This window comes from Rana temporaria, chromosome 5 (genome assembly GCF_905171775.1).
Source record: "Rana temporaria chromosome 5, aRanTem1.1, whole genome shotgun sequence".
Taxonomy (NCBI): domain Eukaryota; kingdom Metazoa; phylum Chordata; class Amphibia; order Anura; family Ranidae; genus Rana; species Rana temporaria.
Window position 1 is genome coordinate 384,328,005 of NC_053493.1, and position 20,711 is coordinate 384,348,715.

Here is a 20,711-nt window from a genome sequence, read left to right on the forward strand (position 1 = left end):
AAAAAAAAAAAAACTATACAACCGCTTTAAGTAAACTATTTCTGAATGACAAATCCCAGGATGAGGTTTATTATGTAGCAGCTGCTGAATTTCCATAACACTGACTGAACTGTAAGCATCTCCTAACACCCTTTCCATCCATTGTTGTTCTTTTGTATGAATACAAATAAAGTTGTTGAATAGGGAGAAAAAAAGTCTCCGCCATGCTGTGGTTGGCAGGAGGCGGAGCAGACTATATAGATTGCGCGGCTCTTCTCCGCCATCTTGTGGAGGGCAGAGGGAATAGTAATTCGGCACTGTTTGCAGTCAGGCCCGGTACGATATGTCCACTCCTCCGCTCTCCGGAGGGGGAATGGCGGGGGCTCCCGGGGGTTTCCCCGCTCCTCCTCCCTCATCCGCCCCCCGGGAGGTGAACACGGCGTCCCTATGCCGGATCGGACAGGAGACGGTGCAGGACATCGTATTCCGCACCATGGAGATCTTCCAACTGCTGCGCAACATGCAGGTGAGCGCTGCGCCACGGACACTGCGGGCGCCATTCACTCATCCCAGACATGTCAGCCTGCAGAGTGTATTAGAAGGATCCTGTCATGGAAGACCCACTTCCTGTGACAGGGTGACAACGCTCTGCTCCTGGCGCCTAGTTGTGCTCTAGTGTTGTCACAGGGGATAAAACTGAGACGTCTGCTGGTTTCCTAAGAAATGTGAAGCTGCCATCGCAAATTACAGATTACCGAAAGTTTAAAAATATATATATATTTTTACACAGGAGATGGTCGGAGACTGGGGACATGGTACAGGAGATCAATGCAGTCTCTCCAGTGCCCATCAGATGCAGCCAGCCTGTGTGTTTTCAGTGCAGCCAGCCTGTGCGGGGGAAGAGCGAGGAGAGCCGCTGCCGCCTGGTTGATTAGAGCGCCGGGAACATACGTTTTTCAATTCAATAGCGGTTTGTTCTCCACCGTGCGCTGTCACATACAGCCCCTCCTCCTTGTCCGGGGAACTTTGATAGATCACCCGTGGGTGATCTGTCTGTCAAAGTCCCCCGGACAAAGAGGAGGGGCTGTATGTGACGGCGCGCAGCGGGGAACAAGCCGCTATTGAATTGAAAAACTTATGTTCCCGGCGCTCTAATCAACCAGGCGGCGGCTCTCTCTCTTCTGCGCTATACGACACCCCTGTAATGGGCGGCACCACGGGGAACCCTAATATATATGTGTGTGTGTAATGGCTGCAAAGAGGATGCAGGAGATCAGCAGCACTGAGGCCTCCATTCACTCCATAGGAGAGGAGCGTGGGGGTCAGCCAGACTCCTCCAAGTGAGCCGGGACGTTCCCAGCCGCTGATCATTGTAAACAGAGGGCTGGATTCAAGAAGCAATTGCGCCTGTGTAACCATAGGTTACACAGCGCAATTGCTTACTTGCCCCGGCGTAACGAATGCTCCTGATTCAGGAACCTCGTTACGCCGACTGCAGCCTAAGATCTGCGCGGCATGAGGCTCTTATGCCCGCATATCTTAGGCTGCATTCTTGCGGAGGCCGCTAGGTGGCGTTCCCGTTGTGCTCAGTGTATAGTATGCAAATTGCATACTAACACCGATTCACAACGTTGCGCGAGCCCTGCGTACGCAATTTCCGTTGTTTACGTACGGCGGTTTTCGCGCAAGGCTGCCCCTGCTACGTATACCCGTCGCGAAATTAGAATTTTACGTACTTTGCGTAAGTGAATCATGAATGGCGCTGGACGCCATTCACGTTCACTTTGAAGCAAATGACGTCCTTGCGACGTCATTTGCCGCAATGCACGTCGGGAAAGTTTCCCGACGGAGCATGCGCTCTACGATCGGCGCGGGAACGCGCCTAATTTAAATGATTCCCGCCCCCTACGGGATCATTTAAATTGCGTGCTCTTGCGCCGGGCATTTTGCCGGCGCGCCCACGCAATTTACGGAGCTTCTGCTCCGTGAATCAAGGGCAGCGGAGCAAATTTGTGGGGGCGCAGGGCAAAAACGTTGCCCTGCGCCTCCGTAAATTATGCGCAATTCTACCTGAATCCTGGCCAGTGAGATGGGAGTCACCCGCCTGCAGATCATTGGTGGGGGGAAAAAGAGCAAATTCCAACAGAGGTGAGACTAAAGGACCCAAGATCAGCTCCAGACTATAATGTGTCCATAGGGATGAGCATATATCAAAGCCGCCCAATCGGCCACGACCAGGACATTCTGCTTGTGACAAAAAGGGCAGGGATGCATGTGACGACATTGACCAATCAGCTACAACTAGTCCATTCTGCACATAACAAAGGGGTGGGGATGCATGTGACGACATTGACCAATCGGCTACAACTAGTCCATTCTGCACATAACAAAGGGGCGGGGATGCATGTGACGACATTGACTAATCAGCTACAACTAGTCCATTCTGCACATAACAAAGGGGCGGGGATGCATGTGACGACATTGACCAATCAGCTACAACTAGGGCATTCTGAACGTAACAAAGGGGCGGGGATGCTTGTGACGACATTGACCAATCAGCTACAACTAGGGCATTCTGCACATGATGAAGGGGCCGGTGATCTGCCGATATGGTTCCGGCTAACGAGAAAGTTCCTTTAAGGACTGCGCAGGCGCAATCCTTAACAACGGAAATCTCCGAACCTCGGCCATCCAGGGCGACGTGGAATTTGAGGAAAGTGGCCGGACGGCTCGCTCCGCTCGCTCGGCCTCCTGGCTCTTTTTTTTTTAACATCCTCCTATCCACGGGGATGCCAAAGAATGAGCCTGGATGCCGGCGGGGGTTCGGAGATTTCCGTCGGCAAGGATTACGCCTGCGCAGTCCTTAAAGGAACTTTCTAGTTAGGGGAACCTTAATGACAAGTCACCAGGGTGCTTGTGACGACATTCACCAATCGGCTACAACTAGGACATTCTGCACATAACAAAAGGGGCAGGGGATGCGTGTGACAACATTGATCAATCGGATACAACTAGGACATTCTGCACGTGTTGAAGGGGCCGGGATGCGAATGACCATATTGACCAATCGGCTACAACCAGGGCATTCTGCACATAACAAAGGAGAGAATATGCTGCGACATCATTAACTAATCAGCTTTAACACCATATAGTCAAGTGAGGGCCGGACGGGACTGCCCTCGTTCTGGATGGACGTCATGTGACATCCTACCGTTCTTGGCTCGTGATGAGTTGTGACACAGCGCATCACAGATCGGGGTAAAGAGCCGATAACATCGGCTCTTTACCATGTGATCAGCTGTGTCCAATCACAGCTGATCACAATGTAAACACACTTGCAGGTTATCGGCATTCCTTTCCCCACGCTGTCACAGCCTGAGAGAGCTGGTAACCGGCTAGTGTGAAAGGGGACATCTACACTGATCACATCGCGCTCAGGTAATAAAAAAAAAGGGGGGGGGCTGCTGCACAGACGGGTTTTCACCTTAATATATAGAATTTATTGGGGGGAAAAACCCTTGAGGCTTTACAATCACTTTAACCACATGCCGCCCAGCGCACGACGATATACATCAGCACAATGACTTGGCTGGGCAAATGGGCGTACAGATACGTCCCCTTTAAATCGCAGCATTGTGGGCGCATGCCTGCCGCACGCTCCCTGACTGTGTCCACAGGATCCATGGACTCGATGTCCTGCGATCGGGTCACGGAGAGGCTGAACAGGGAGATGCCTGTGTAAACAAGGCATTTCCCTGTTCTGCCTAGTGACAGGACACTGATCTACTGCTCCCTGTCATTGGGAGCAATGATCAGTGTCGTGTCACTGGTAGCCCACCCCCCCACAGTTAGAATCACTCCCTAGGACACGCATAACCCCTTTCCTGCCAGTGTCATTTACACAGTAATCCGTGCATTTTTATAGCCAAATGATAATGGTCCCAAAATAGCGTCAAAAGTGTCCGATGTGTCCGCCGCAATATCGCAGTCACGATATAAATTGCAGATCACCGCCATTACTACTACTAATAATAATAATAAAAATGCCATAAAACTATCCCCTATTTTGTAAACGCTATAATATAAGTTTTGCGCAAACCAATATATGCTTATTGCGATTTTTTTTTTTTTTTTTTACAAAATTATGTAGAACACATATTGGCCTAAACCTGAGGAAAAAAACGTTTTTTTTTTATATATATATTTTTGGGGGATATTTATTATAGCAAAAAGTAAAAAAAAAATTATATATATATAATTTTTTTTTCTAAATTGTCGCACTTTTTTTTGTTTATGGCGCAAAAAAAAAATGCAGAGGTGATCAAATACCACCAAAAGAAAGCTCTATTTGTGGGGGGAAAAAAAGGACGTCGATTTTGTTTAGGTACAACGTCGTACGACCGCGCAATTGTCAGTTAAAGCGACGCAGCACCAAATCGCAAAAAGTGCTCTGGTCAGGAAGGGGGTGAATTCTTCCAGGGCTGAAGTGGTTAAAGCTCTACATTCCACACATACCTACAAGTGGTAAACGTTTGTTGATAAACGGGGCGTTCCACACATCCCAAAGTGGAAGGGATGCTGGTGATGACATCGACCAATCAACGCAACCAGGGCATTCTGCACATAAAGGGGCGGTGATGGCCATAACATCATTGGCCAATCGGCTGCGACTAGGGCATTCTGCACATAAAGGGGCGGGGATTCTTGTGACCTCATTAACCACTTAAGCCCAGGACCAAAATGCTGCCTAAAGACCCAAGGGGTTTTTACAGTTCGGGACTGCGTCGCTTTAACAGACAATTGCGCGGTCGTGCGACATGGCTCCCAAACAAAATTGGCGTCTTTTTTTCCCCACAAATAGAGCTTTCTTTTGGTGGTATTTGATCACCTCTGCGGTTTTTATTTTTTGCGCTATAAACCAAAATAGAGCGACAATTTTGAAAAAAATGCAATATTTTTTACTTTTTGCTATAATAAATATCCCCCAAAAACATATATAAACATTTTTTTTTCCTCAGTTTAGGCCGATACGTATTCTTCTACCTATTTTTGGTAAAAAAAATCGCAATAATCGTTTATCGGTTGGTTTGCGCAAAATTTAGAGTGTTTACAAAAAAGGGGATAGTTTTTTTGCATTTTTATTTATTTTAATTTTTTTAACAAATAATGGCGGCGATCAGCGATTTTTTTCGTGACTGCGACATTATGGCGGACACTTTGGACAATTTTGACACATTTTCAATGACAATTGTCATTTTCACAGCAAAAAATGCATTTAAATTGCATTCTTTATTGTGAAAATGACAGTTGCAGTTTGGGAGTTAAACACAGGGGGCGCTGTAACATTTAGGGATCACTGTGTATGTGTTTACTAGTGTAGGGGGGTGTGGCTGTAGGAATGACGTCATCGATCGTGTCTTCCCTATAAAGGAAATGACGCGAGCGATGCGCCGACACAGTGAAGCACGGGGAAGCCGTGTTTACACACGGCTCACCCCGTTCTTCAGCTCCGGGGAGCGATCGCGACGGAGCAGCTATAAACAAATAGCCGCGGCGTTGTCCCGGATCGCTCCTGAAGCCACGGGGACCGCCGCATGTACCGGGGGGTGTCCCGATCGGACCCACGTCAAGCAGGGCACGTATATATACGTGCATGTGCCTGCCTGTGCCATTCTGCTGACGTATATGTACATGAGGCGGTCCTTAAGTGGTTAACCAGTCTGCTGTAATCAGAGCATTCATCACGTAAAAAAATGGGAGAGAATGTTCATGACATTGACCAATCGGCTGCAACCAGGGCATTTCGTACATACCAAAGGGGAAGGATTGCTAATTACATCATTGGCCAATCGGCTGCAGCCAGGGCATTTGGTACGTAAAAAAGGGAGGGAAGGGGGGGGGGGGGGATTCTCGCAACATCATTGACCAATCGGCTCTAAACAGGTCATTTCACACATACCAAAAAGTTGGGGATGCTCGTGATGACATTGACCAATCAGCTGCAACTAGGGCATGTCATAGAGGCAGGGTCCTGACATCATTGACCAATCACGGATACATTGGGGCAATGATGTCATGAGCATCCCCGCCCCTTTGTTACATGTAGAATGCTCTGGTTACTGAAGATTGGGCGCTGATTTGGTGGGAGTGACAGCTTGCTTCTGTTTTTGGTTTAAACCCAAACCAATGCCCATCTCTAGTGACTTGTTATAAATGGGTGATGAGCCCGGGTGTCCTCTTGACTCATCTGTAGCTAAACTTTTTTCCCCATGTGGTTCCTGCCCATCCCACCCTCAGCTCATTGGAGTAATAAAGGGTGTGAGTTCTGGTAGGGGTGAAGGTGGAGGATGCCCGAGCTCCTCTCCAGTCGGTAAAGTGTTGGTAGAGATGATCACGGCTTTGGACCAAATCCAGAAACAAGCCGTCACTCCTGCCAAATCGGCAACCAACCAGCCGTAACTATTGGATCCTCTTGACATCAGTGACCATTCGGCATGTAACAAAGGGGGCAGGGATGATCTTGACATCATTGACCAATCAACTTCAACCAGGGCATTCGGCATGTAACAAAGGGGCAGAGATGCTTTATAACATTGACCAAATACCTGATGTCACATGTTTCTCCACCTCCATGTTGCGTCCAGAATGCCATGGTGGCGACTGATTAGGCAGGAGTGACGGCTTGCTTTTGGGTTTGGTCTGAACCCGTGCTCATCTCTCGTGACTTGTTATGGGCAGGTGATGAGTCCGGGCGTCTTCTAAACTCATCTGTAGCTGAACTCGCGCTCTTTTTTTTTTTTTTTTTTTCCCCATCCATCCAGCCCACAGCTGATTGTAATAATAAAGGGTGTGAGAGGATCACGGCTTTGGAACAAATCCAGAAGCAAGCCGGTGACTTGTCCTTAATGTTCCCCTAACAGGGAAGTTCCTTCAATGACAGCGCAGGCGCAAACTTCCCGACGGAAATCTCCGAACCTCGCCCGGCATCCAGGCTCATTCTTTAACATCCCCATGGATTGGTGGATGTTAAAAAAAGACCTCGAAATCCACGTCACCCTGGATTCCGGCCGCGGTTCGGAGATTTCCGTCAGCAAGTTTGCACCTGCGCAGTCCTTGAAGGAACTTTCCCGATAGCTGGAACCATCTCAGCACATCAGCTTGCACATGCGCTGGAACTTCCACGATAGCTGGAACCAGCACGTCAGATAACCGTTACTCCTGCTAAACACTGCTCTGCAAAATCCATAGCTGAATTGGGGACACGGACAGAAGGGGGAGATAGAGAGCAGCAGGATCAACCAGTTTCTTTTTTGCAGAAAACAAATCTCATAGTGACTGAGCGAGTATGGACGGCACATAATACAGAATATATTGATTTTTTTTTTTTTTTTATGTGGGTTTAGTGACATTAGAAAATATATAGCTTATATGTCTTTACCTTGATTTACAGACTTAACTGTAATGTGTGTTTTTTTTTTTTTCTTTTTTTCTACAGCTGCCAAACGGTGTTACCTATCATACAGGGACCTACCAGGACCGACTGGGGAAGTTACAGGAGCACCTGCGGCAGCTTTCCATTCTGTTCCGCAAGTTGAGGTTGGTGTACGATAAATGTAACGAGAACTGCGCTGGACTGGACCCTGTGCCTGTCGAGGTGAGGAACTGCTGAGACTGTAGTGACCTCCCTGCTATCCTATAAACCAATGCGGCTAAATAACAAGCAAAGCAGCGCCTGCATGGGTTCTGGGATGATGGGGGGGGGGGGGGGGCGGTGCTTGGAGACCTGAGACAGAACTGAGGTCGAGGCCTGTTTATGGGTTGTGGTCCAAAGGTACATTTTGGGCATCTTATGGTGTCTACTATTTAGTAAAAGAAAACAGCACATTACACATAGTTAGGCACACGGTTAAACCCTTTGATCGTTCCTAGATGTTAACCCCTTCCCAACCAGTGTCATTAGTACAGTGTCACTGGTAATGTCAGTGGCAGTTAAAAAGTCCCCTCAGTGTCAGATTTTCCGTCGCACTATTGCAGTTCCACCATAAGTCACTGATCACTGCCATTCGTAGTATTAAAAAATATATATGCAAATTCCAGTGTATATCATAGTTTGGAGGCGATATAACGTTTACGCAAACCAATCAATATACACTTCTTGGGATTTCTTTTTATCAAAGACATGTAGCAGAATACATTTTGGCCAAAATTTATGAAGAAATTCTATTTTTTTTTTATTGGATATAATTTATAGCAGAAAGTAAAAAAGATATTGCTTTTTTTCATTTTATATCGCAAAAAAACAGAGGTGATCAAATCCCACCACAAGAAAGCTCTATTTGTGTGAAAGATATTCTATAAATTAAATTTGGGTACAGCTTTGCATGACCGCGCAATTACCAGTTAACCACTTCCGGACCGCCGCACCCGATATGTCGGCTGTTCGAAGAGGGATATCTCTGTTATGGCAGCCGCTAGCTAATGGTGGTCTCTGCTACGGATTTGCCGCAATATCATCGTTTTTGTGGCGGGAGAGGGCCCCCCCTCTAGCCGCTCTCCTGTGCCCTCCTCTGCTTACCAGAGCTGTCAACAGTGACGGAGGTGATCGGGTCCTTCTCGTGGCTCTTCTGCCCATAGCTCCTAAAGGGCCATTTTTAAAAAAAAAAATATTAAATGACAACATTTAAATTTTTTTTAATGCATTTTAGTGTAAATGACCCCAGATCTCATATTTAAGAGTACATGACATGCTTTTTTCTATTACAAGGGATGTTTATTAATAGTATAAAGGTGACACAATTTTCTTTTTAAAAAAGAACTGTGTAAAAAATAAAAGGAAAGACATTTTTTTTTAACCGCGCCCCGTCCCGCCCAGCTCGCGTGCAGAAGTGAATGCATATGTGAGCAGCACCCGCATATGAAAATGGTGCTCAAACCACACTTGTGAGAGATCGCTGCGATCGGTAGAGCGAGAGCAAAAATTCTAGCCCCAGGCCTCCTTTGTAACTCAAAACATGAAACCTGTAGATTTTTTTAAACTTTGCCTATAGAGATTTTTAAGGGTAAACGTTTGGCGCAATTTTGAAGCGTGACATGTTGGGTGTCAATTTACTCTGCGTAACATTATCTTTCACAATATAAAAAAACAATTGAGCTAACTTTACTGTTGTCTTATTTTTTTAATTAAAAAAAGTGTGTTTTTTTCCAAAAAAAAAGTGCGCTTGTGAGACCCCTGTGCAAATACGGTGTGACAAAGTATTGCAATGACCACCATTTTATTCTCTAGGGTGTTAGAAAAAAAAAAGGTATGTTTAGAGGTTTTCTAGCAAAAAGACTTTGGGCCAGATCAACGTAGCGCATCGTAATTTTCGGCAGATGTAGAGTATCGTAATAACGCTACGCCGTCGCAACTTTGAGAGGCAAGTGCTGTATTCACAAAGCACTTTCCTCTAAAGTTACGGCAGCGTAGCGTAAATCTGCCGGCGTAAGGGCGCGCAATTCAAATGGATGAGATGGGGACGTGTTTTATGTTAATACGTCTTAACCCAACGTAAATGACGTTTTTTTTTTAATGGCGCACGCGCCGTCCGTGGGGGTATCCCAGTGCGCATGCTCCAAATTAACCCGCAGCAAGCCAATGCTTTTGACGTGAACGTAATTCTACGCAAAGCCCTATTCGCAAAACGACTTGCGCAAACAACGTAAAATTTTAAAAATTCGACGCTGGAACGACGTCCATACTCAACATTGGCTGCGCCTCATATAGCAGGGGGTAACTTTACACCGGAAAAAGCCTTATGGAAACAACGTAAAAAAATGCGCCAGCCGGATGTTTTTGGATTCGCGTATCTAGCTAATTTGCATACTCGGCGCTGAAATCGACGGAAGCGCCACCTAGCGGCCAGCGTAAATATGCACCTTAGATCCGACGGCATACTAAGACGTACGCCAGTCGGATCTAGCCCAGCTTTAGGCGTATCTTGTTTTGTGGATACAAAACAAAGATACGCCGGAGCAACCTAGCAGTTACGCGGCGTATCAATAGATACGCCAGCGTAACTGCTTCGTGGATCTGGCCCTTTGTTTTTAACTTGTAAACAACAAATCTCAGAAAGAGGCTCAGTCCTTAAATGGTTAAAGTAACGCGGTGCTAAATGGCAAAACATGCTCTGGTCATAAAGGGGCTTAAATCATCGGGAGCACAAGTGGTTAAAAAAAAAAAAAAAATCCTTCTACAATTACTTGTCTTTGCCTCATGATTGGAAACAGGTTGTGGGTATACTGCGCTGCTTAAAAGAAAGTGAAACCAGCTGCCAACACAGCTAATGTAGACAAATCAGCAAGACAAAAATAGTGGAAAATAGTGTAGCGCTATGGTCAATGGTATCTGTGAAATTCAAAACCACTATTTGCTCCTGTAAAGAGTATATAATAGCAATAAATTCACATGTAAATTCCTGCATGGAATCTACTATTAAAACGAAAAATAAATAAATAAAAGTCCAATATGTGTATTAAAGTCCATATAGACGAATCACCACGTGAATAAAATTGAGGAGAAATCTTGATGATATTCCAAATATGTATATTCAAATATGAGTGATCACCACCACCGATGAGGATAAATGGAGGCTTACCGGAGCTGGTGGACTTGAGCTGACATACGTCACTGCAAGTCAGATTAGGCTTATAGTACTAGTGTTAGTACACAGGATCTGGTGGTACGGACATCCAGGGCCCTGGTTCAGCTGTTAGTTCAGATATACCGGTATGATAAGGAAGCCTTAGATCCGTATAGCTCCACATGAGCCGGGTAATTCAAAAGAAACAAGAGAAGAAAGATAGCCACATAGCGTAATCCAGTAAAAAACTATGTGTTTTAATTGAAATAAAAATCAAGTACACTCACATGTATCCTGACATAAAATCGCGTGGCATATATGTTTGAGGCGGCAGTGGAGACGACCCAACGTTTCGTGTTAAAAACACATCATCTGGGGTGCCTCTCCACTGAAGCCCCCTAGAATTTATAACAGACAAAATGACTATACCTCCAATCAAAATGTGACGTGTTGTCTCCCCCCACGCAGCGCTGCTATTGCTGAATACTTCCTGGTCTCAAACATGGCCGAACGGCGTGCGTTCCAAGCCTCGTTTTGAGATCAACTCTGCTTGGTAATTTGGAGTCTGGCCCATTGTATACGGCATAAAGCCTTGCCAAAAATATTTAATGTGACGGGGCTCCGTGTAGCGTACAACGCTAAGGAAGCACAACGTGCGTTCCAAATATGCGTTCCACGCCTCGTCTGGAACGTAGACATCCAATAGGACCGGATGATTCAGCGTCACTTCCGGGCGACATGCGCTCCAGATGTGAAAACCAGACGGGCAGGAAGTGTGTCAAATGGCACCGCTCATCTAGGAGCGTTCTAATAGGGTAAACGGACATGTCACTGGCCAACAGGAGTGTAATGGTTAGCAAAGAAAAACAGAAATGCCGCTGAAATTACTAAATATTAAGGGGAGAGAATAAACGGAGGATATAGTGGGCATTGGTATTATGTCATTAAAGAATAAAAATAAAATTAAATTCAAAAGTAAATGAAAATGGGGACAGCGATCCAAGCACTGTTCACGTGGATAAATGAAAATACCACATATATCCCACAGACATATAATATGCACATCTTACTAAATGGGCATATATATGTTAAGACTTGATAGTTAATTTAATAAACCTATCATACATAAAATTATAAATGAATACAGACTCATATTGATTGTTGAACAGTAAGTGATAATATATGGACACAAATCCAAAAAATTAAATTAAAACTGTCACGGTGAGTGCTGCGGGTAGGTGAAACAAAACGTCACTCATAAGTATATACATATCACTTGTTCAATTTTGGTACATTAATGCATATTCCAGGAAAAAGGAGGGGAAAGGGGGGAAGAATTACTACGATTGATTGATAAAGGAATTAATGTCCCACTCGACGTTCATGCCGAGAGGGACATAAGTTTGGAGTTCGAAGATCCAATACGTTTCTAGACGTGATACACCTCGAGTCATAGCTCCGCCTCTCCAAGGGGGCGTGTATTTGTCTATAACAGTAAATTGTGTCCCAGTTGGGTCTCTATGATGGAACTGTTTATAGTGCCTAGGGACAGGGTGTTTGGTATCACCCCCTTTGATAAGGGCAATATGTTCTCCTACCCTAATTGCGAACGTGCGTATGGTCCGCCCCACGTATTGCTTGCCACAAGGGCAAGTAATTAGATAGACAATATAGTTAGTTTCGCAAGTGCAAAATGATTTAATACTATATTGTCTAGATGTGACCGTGGATGTAAATTGGGCGATTTTACGCTTTCCTAGCGCATTATGCTGGCAAACTTGGCATTTTTTACAAGGATAGAAACCAACCATGTTATGGAAAAAAGAACTCTTAATAGGCGGGTTAATGATGTTGGGGGCAACAAGGCTTTGCAAAGAAGGGACACCTTTAAATATTACCTTTGCCTGGTCGGGTAGTAATGGACCCAAAACGTTGTCTCCTCTCAAAACATTCCAATGCCTATTAATTATACTTTTAATCTGTCTGTACTGTATTGAGTAGGATGTAAGCATGGCGAATTTAAACCCAGCATCTGGTTCACGTTTAGGTTTGACAGATATTAGTGACTTTCTGCTGAGTGATAGTACACGTTGTATTTCACTATCAACCTCACTGGCTGCATAACCCTTATCCAAAAAACGTGACTTCAAAATATCAGCTTGGGCCAGATATGCGTCATTATCGCTACAGTTCCTACGGAGCCGAAGGAACTGGCTCCGGGGAACAGAGCGAAGCCAGGATGGGTGGTGGCAACTTCCCATGGGAATGTACCCATTACGATCGGTGGATTTGAAGTGGGTCTTAAATTTAAATTGGCAATCAACTAGCGATATTTCCAAATCTAGGAAATGAACACTGCTAGTACTGGACTCATAAGTAAGCATAATGCCCCGATCGTTGGAATTGAGTAGCTCAAAAAACGCATTTAGTGATTCTAGGGTGCCCTTCCATAGGAGGAGGATGTCGTCTATGTATCTAACCCAGACGACCAAGGATGGATCGCCTAGTGCATAGACGACATCCTCCTCCCACTTGGCCATAAATAAATTGGCCATGCTGGGGGCAAATTTAGCCCCCATTGCGACTCCGCGTTTTTGGAGATAATATTTCTGATTGAACCAAAAATAGTTTTTTTTAGTAGCAAACTCAAGTAATTCCATCAAATAATCGCATTGAAACTGAGCCAATGAATGTTCTTTGTCCAGATAGTATTGGACTGCTTTAATTCCCAATTCATGCGGTATATTGGTATATAATGAAGCTACGTCCGCTGTAGCCAAAATGTAGCCCTCCTGTATTACCAAATTCTCAAGAAGGCGGATAGTATCGCCTGTATCCTTCAGATATGAAGGCATCTTCTTTACGATAGGTTGGAGATAGTGGTCAATATACCGACCTATACGTGAGGTAATTGAATTGATACCACTCACGATAGGTCGGCCGGGCGGATGAGTGGGGTTTTTATGTATTTTCGGCAGAAAATAAATCGTAGGTATTCGAGGGACTTTGGGGATCAAATATGCACTTTCTTTATTATTAAGGATTTTTAAATCTATACCTTTGGTTACCAAAATTTGGAGTTGCTTTTTATATACATATGTGGGGTTATTCGCTATCTCCACATATGTATCAGGTTCATTTAGAATACGAAACATTTCTGTTTCATATTGTACCTTGTCAAGGATCACAATCCCCCCACCCTTGTCGGCCGGGCGTATGACAAGGTCCTTATTGTCACATAATGATTTAAGTCCAACGGACGACAAGGGCTGGGGGTAGGATCTCTTCACATTCAGCTGTAATAGGTCCTTCAAGACCAATTTCTTAAAAACTTTTACAGCCGGAGCAACGGGGACAGGCGGATTAAACAATGATGGATTCGCCAGCCCCGAATGAACTGTACCTGAAGTCGCAGCTCGGTCTTCAAATTGATGTGTATTGGATATCATATACCTTTTGTATATTGATTTTCCTAACATACTTTTGAAGATCAATAAATGTATTAAACTTGTTTAATTTTTTTGGAGGGGCGAACTTAAGGCCCTTATCCAAAACTGACTGTTCGGCAGGGGTGAGTATAACTGTACTCAAATTAAAAATACCCTGTCCACTTATACCCTTCTTCTCTTTTCTTTTCTGTACCCTGTATCCTCCTCTACATCCTCTCTTGGGTTTGGATTTTTTCTGCGAGGTGGATGGTCCTCGCGAAAACCCCGCCCACCATGAGAGTCCCGTTGGTTGTGTTGATATGGGGACTGTACATAATCGTCTCTCGTATGATATTGATCGTATGAACGAGAATCTCTAAGAGGAGAGAACCTATTATGTACAGGAAGTGTGGAGGTATTATGAGTATGGTAATAATTCTCATAACGATCTTCATAAGGAACTGAAGAAGTGCCAGGTGGGTGTCTCCCTTGATCAGGATAATGATAGTAAGATCCTGTATTTTGGGAGGTACCTCTAGAGTGTCCTCTACCTCCCTTTCTACCTCTATTATTGCCTCGGCCCCGAGGTTGACCACTTGGGGTCGAAGGCGCTGGCTGTGACCTTTGGGGTAAAGGAAATACATTGGGTCTCATAGATGGAGTGGACCCAGCTACAATAGTAGGTAAGATATTGGGAGGAGTGGCTATATGTCCTGTCATAACGGCTGGAACAGTGTCCATAGGAATGCCGGATGTAAAGGATTTTTGCACTTAAAGACTATTCTAGATTTGTAATCACCCAAATCACGAGAATATTTTTTGTGTTTTTTGGCACGTTGTTCCTTGTCCTCTCTTTCGAGATGGTTTTGAAGACTGGAAGAAAGTGAATTGTACTCTATAGAGTTTTTATATAAAAGTAACTTATCTCTAAGTTCCTTAATCTCTTTATCAAGGGATAGAAGTCTAGCTTTCTTCCTTGATATAAGAAAACTGAGAAAATTGGTACCAGCATCATTAAAATACTTATACCAAGACTCTATGTCCGTATCACCCTGTTGGGGGTTGATCTCCCACCGAAGGCTCCTGGGGACCATGCCCTCAGATGTATTGGTCAAGAAAGATGATGTCCCACTGGGTGTGTAGCTCTGACGTCATGATGTTTTTCAGACGTAAGAACATACCACTCAGTTCGGTGTAATAATAAAGAAAGTGCATATTTGATCCCCAAAGTCCCTCGAATACCTACGATTTATTTTCTGCCGAAAATACATAAAAACCCCACTCATCCGCCCGGCCGACCTATCGTGAGTGGTATCAATTCAATTACCTCACGTATAGGTCGGTATATTGACCACTATCTCCAACCTATCGTAAAGAAGATGCCTTCATATCTGAAGGATACAGGCGATACTATCCGCCTTCTTGAGAATTTGGTAATACAGGAGGGCTACATTTTGGCTACAGCGGACGTAGCTTCATTATATACCAATATACCGCATGAATTGGGAATTAAAGCAGTCCAATACTATCTGGACAAAGAACATTCATTGGCTCAGTTTCAATGCGATTATTTGATGGAATTACTTGAGTTTGCTACTAAAAAAAACTATTTTTGGTTCAATCAGAAATATTATCTCCAAAAACGCGGAGTCGCAATGGGGGCTAAATTTGCCCCCAGCTTGGCCAATTTATTTATGGCCAAGTGGGAGGAGGATGTCGTCTATGCACTAGGCGATCCATCCTTGGTCGTCTGGGTTAGATACATAGACGACATCCTCCTCCTATGGAAGGGCACCCTAGAATCACTAAATGCGTTTTTTGAGCTACTCAATTCCAACGATCGGGGCATTATGCTTACTTATGAGTCCAGTACTAGCAGTGTTCATTTCCTAGATTTGGAAATATCGCTAGTTGATTGCCAATTTAAATTTAAGACCCACTTCAAATCCACCGATCGTAATGGGTACATTCCCATGGGAAGTTGCCACCACCCATCCTGGCTTCGCTCTGTTCCCCGGAGCCAGTTCCTTCGGCTCCGTAGGAACTGTAGCGATAATGACGCATATCTGGCCCAAGCTGATATTTTGAAGTCACGTTTTTTGGATAAGGGTTATGCAGCCAGTGAGGTTGATAGTGAAATACAACGTGTACTATCACTCAGCAGAAAGTCACTAATATCTGTCAAACCTAAACGTGAACCAGATGCTGGGTTTAAATTCGCCATGCTTACATCCTACTCAATACAGTACAGACAGATTAAAAGTATAATTAATAGGCATTGGAATGTTTTGAGAGGAGACAACGTTTTGGGTCCATTACTACCCGACCAGGCAAAGGTAATATTTAAAGGTGTCCCTTCTTTGCAAAGCCTTGTTGCCCCCAACATCATTAACCCGCCTATTAAGAGTTCTTTTTTCCATAACATGGTTGGTTTCTATCCTTGTAAAAAATGCCAAGTTTGCCAGCATAATGCGCTAGGAAAGCGTAAAATCGCCCAATTTACATCCACGGTCACATCTAGACAATATAGTATTAAATCATTTTGCACTTGCGAAACTAACTATATTGTCTATCTAATTACTTGCCCTTGTGGCAAGCAATACGTGGGGCGGACCATACGCACGTTCGCAATTAGGGTAGGAGAACATATTGCCCTTATCAAAGGGGGTGATACCAAACACCCTGTCCCTAGGCACTATAAACAGTTCCATCATAGAGACCCAACTGGGACACAATTTACTGTTATAGACAAATACACGCCCCCTTGGAGAGGCGGAGCTATGACTCGAGGTGTATCACGTCTAGAAACGTATTGGATCTTCGAACTCCAAACTTATGTCCCTCTCGGCATGAACGTCGAGTGGGACATTAATTCCTTTATCAATCAATCGTAGTAATTCTTCCCCCCTTTCCCCTCCTTTTTCCTGGAATATGCATTAATGTACCAAAATTGAACAAGTGATATGTATATTCTTATGAGTGACGTTTTGTTTCACCTACCCGCAGCACTCACCGTGACAGTTTTAATTTAATTTTTTGGATTTGTGTCCATATATTATCACTTACTGTTCAACAATCAATATGAGTCTGTATTCATTTATAATTTTATGTATGATAGGTTTATTAAATTAACTATCAAGTCTTAACATATATATGCCCATTTAGTAAGATGTGCATATTATATGTCTGTGGGATATATGTGGTATTTTCATTTATCCACGTGAACAGTGCTTGGATCGCTGTCCCCATTTTCATTTACTTTTGAATTTAATTTTATTTTTATTCTTTAATGACATAATACCAATGCCCACTATATCCTCCGTTTATTCTCTCCCCTTAATATTTAGTAATTTCAGCGGCATTTCTGTTTTTCTTTGCTAACCATTACACTCCTGTTGGCCAGTGACATGTCCGTTTACCCTATTAGAACGCTCCTAGATGAGCGGTGCCATTTGACACACTTCCTGCCCGTCTGGTTTTCACATCTGGAGCGCATGTCGCCCGGAAGTGACGCTGAATCATCCGGTCCTATTGGATGTCTACGTTCCAGACGAGGCGTGGAACGCATATTTGGAACGCACGTTGTGCTTCCTTAGCGTTGTACGCTACACGGAGCCCCGTCACATTAAATATTTTTGGCAAGGCTGTATGCCGTATACAATGGGCCAGACTCCAAATTACCAAGCAGAGTTGATCTCAAAACGAGGCTTGGAACGCACGCCGTTCGGCCATGTTTGAGACCAGGAAGTATTCAGCAATAGCAGCGCTGCGTGGGGGGAGACAACACGTCACATTTTGATTGGAGGTATAGTCATTTTGTCTGTTATAAATTCTAGGGGGCTTCAGTGGAGAGGCACCCCAGATGATGTGTTTTTAACACGAAACGTTGGGTCGTCTCCACTGCCGCCTCAAACATATATGCCACGCGATTTTATGTCAGGATACATGTGAGTGTACTTGATTTTTATTTCAATTAAAACACATAGTTTTTTACTGGATTACGCTATGTGGCTATCTTTCTTCTCTTGTTTCTTTTGAATTACCCGGCTCATGTGGAGCTATACGAATCTAAGGCTTCCTTATCATACCGGTATATCTGAACTAACAGCTGAACCAGGGCCCTGGATGTCCGTACCACCAGATCCTGTGTACTAACACTAGTACTATAAGCCTAATCTGACTTGCAGTGACGTATGTCAGCTCAAGTCCACCAGCTCCGGTAAGCCTCCATTTATCCTCATCGGTGGTGGTGATCACTCATATTTGAATATACATATTTGGAATATCATCAAGATTTCTCCTCAATTTTATTCACGTGGTGATTCGTCTATATGGACTTTAATACACATATTGGACTTTTATTTATTTATTTTTCGTTTTAATAGTAGATTCCATGCAGGAATTTACATGTGAATTTATTGATATTATATACTCTTTACAGGAGCAAATAGTGGTTTTGAATTTCACAGATACCATTGACCATAGCGCTACACTATTTTCCACTATTTTTGCCTCATGATTGGCTAGGCTTAATGTATTGCTGTGTCTGTTGATTTCCAGCAACTGATCCCCTACGTGGAAGACGACTACTGGAAGAATGATGACCGTGGGCCGGCCAGTCAGCTGCGATACGCAAGTGAAGAACGAAGGGAAATCATGGAAGTAAATAAGGTATGGCAGCCATGTGCCTGGGCTACAAATGTCAGCGCTTATGACTGCTGCCTACAGGGGGCACAGTTCATGGTGTTTTGTGCACATTGCAGAACTGGAGAAGCAGATATTCTGCCCATACCTGAAGGTGGCTGTGCAACAACTTGCCTTACTACTCAAAAAACGTGCTGATCGAATCACGACAAACCTCCCAAATATGACACAGAAGTGAAGTCAGGAGGAGCTCAGGCTGAAGCTGTATCCTCACCTGTCTGTATAGTGGCCGGGCTTTGTTGTGCACGTTTCCACCTTCTGTCTTCTAACTTGCCTTACTATTCAGGGCAGATGACATCTTTAGCGTCAAAACCGTCAGACAGATACAGACAGTGGTAGACGCGTCTGTATCTGTCTGACCCTTTTGACAATAAAGATGACATCAAGGTAAGTTGGAGTTCCAGTGTGCGACCAATTTCTAGGCTTGATGGTTGTAGTTCTATTGCTATGCATTTAAAGGAGTTGTAAAGGAAAAACATTTTTTTGCTGAAATTACTGTTTACAGGGTATAGAGACATAATAGTTAACTGATTTCTTTTAAAAATAGATAATCAATCATATAATGTACCTACAGTTTCAGTTTAGTTTTTGCATGTTGTTCCATGCCTCTGTGATGTACAGAGCCACAGAGCCAATACAGGGCAGTGATGGTTTGTAAAGCGAAACTGATTGGTGCTAAGGGGTTTCAGACACACAGTAATCACACCTCCTTGATTAGTGACCACAGAGAGAAAGCTCCCAGCACTGTGGTTATCAGGAAACAGACAGCCAGGAAGTGTGGAGATCAGAGAAGAATTACAGCAACTTGAGATCAAAAACGAACAATAAAGACATGAAAACAGCACTGCATTAAGGTAAAGGAAGCTATTAAGATAAAAAAAAATTCCTTTACAAACCCTTTAAGTGGAATTTCAGACTAGAACTATCTAAGCTTATATCTTCCCTGTTGAAGAAAGATGCTTATACCTATTTATTCTCAGGGTGCTCCAGTCCGGTCACATGATTGGCTCACAGTGGCTGTGGAAAGTATTGACAGCCGACAAGATGCCTCATAGTAAGCCTATGGGTGACGTCACTGCCCAGGCTTTCCATCCATTGTTGCCGATCTCTCCTCTCTCCTGAAGCTGACCGCTGGGGAGATCACTTTACAAGATTGGAGAACCCTGGGAATAGGTAAGTAGAAGCATCCTTCCTTCTACAGGGTAGTTGGTATAGGAGTAGAAGGTGGATAGGAGCTGTTTTATACTTTAGTTGTATTCTTGAATTTAACTTTAAGTTCTTCTAGACTAGTGATGTCATGTTTTCTCTCTCCTTTGCAGAAATTAAAACAGAAGAATCAGCAGTTGAAGCAAATAATGGATCAGTTACGGAATCTTATCTGGGATATAAACGCAATGCTTGCAATGAGAAACTAATATCGTCCTGATATATATATATATTTAATTTTTTTTAACTTTTTTTCATTTTGTGTAATAAATACCGTTTCATATGAGTTGTGGTTGGAGTAATGTGTTGTAAAATAGTATGTATATTTTATACCTGATTAAAAAAAAAAAAAGAAAGTGACATTTCCTGGGCATGATCTACACTCAATGTCTGTTTAATTCCCAAGCTGCTGTTGGTTTACTTAGAATATAGATATGGTGTGAGCATTTTTTTTCTAATCTAGGGACTGTGAAAAGGGAGAACATGTTTAGGCTGCTGGTGTGCTATCAGATTTGAGACACATTTTTTTTCTGGAAATGCATAGCTATTGATCTGCCTCCTACTTTGAACTTTCTCTCAGGTGCTTGGGAAGCTGCTGGGATTCATGCTTGCAGCAATGATTATGTACCTTTTGATGCGATCTTTCACAGACATAAATGGCTGTCAAGAAGTTACTTTTGCGAACCAAAAGGCTAGGCTAACAGCACAATATAAAGTAGTGGTGGTCAACTAGAAAATTATAGTGGGCCTCAGATGTGGCTCATGACTAGGGATG

General features: G+C 43.8%; 1 protein-coding gene across 1 annotated transcript; it reads left to right on the forward strand.

Moving 5' to 3' along the window:
- Positions 1 to 238: 238 nt before the first annotated feature.
- On the forward strand, positions 239 to 20,222 carry MED30 (mediator complex subunit 30). The gene is made up of 4 exons (XM_040354879.1): positions 239 to 505; positions 7,475 to 7,633; positions 18,587 to 18,697; positions 20,050 to 20,222. Exons 1-4 carry the CDS (start codon positions 323 to 325, stop codon positions 20,143 to 20,145), a joined length of 549 nt encoding a protein of 182 aa, XP_040210813.1. The 5' UTR covers positions 239 to 322; the 3' UTR covers positions 20,146 to 20,222.
- The last annotated feature ends 489 nt before the right edge of the window (positions 20,223 to 20,711 follow it).

Excerpts from the sequence above, each read along its gene's own strand:
- MED30 (XM_040354879.1), top strand. The coding sequence starts at position 323 with ATGTCCACTCCTCCGCTCTCCGGAGGGGGAATGGCGGGGGCTCCCGGG. Across the intron at positions 7,634-18,586 it reads TGGACCCTGTGCCTGTCGAG|CAACTGATCCCCTACGTGGA; the intron begins GTGAGGAACTGC and ends GTTGATTTCCAG. Across the intron at positions 18,698-20,049 it reads AAATCATGGAAGTAAATAAG|AAATTAAAACAGAAGAATCA; the intron begins GTATGGCAGCCA and ends TCTCCTTTGCAG.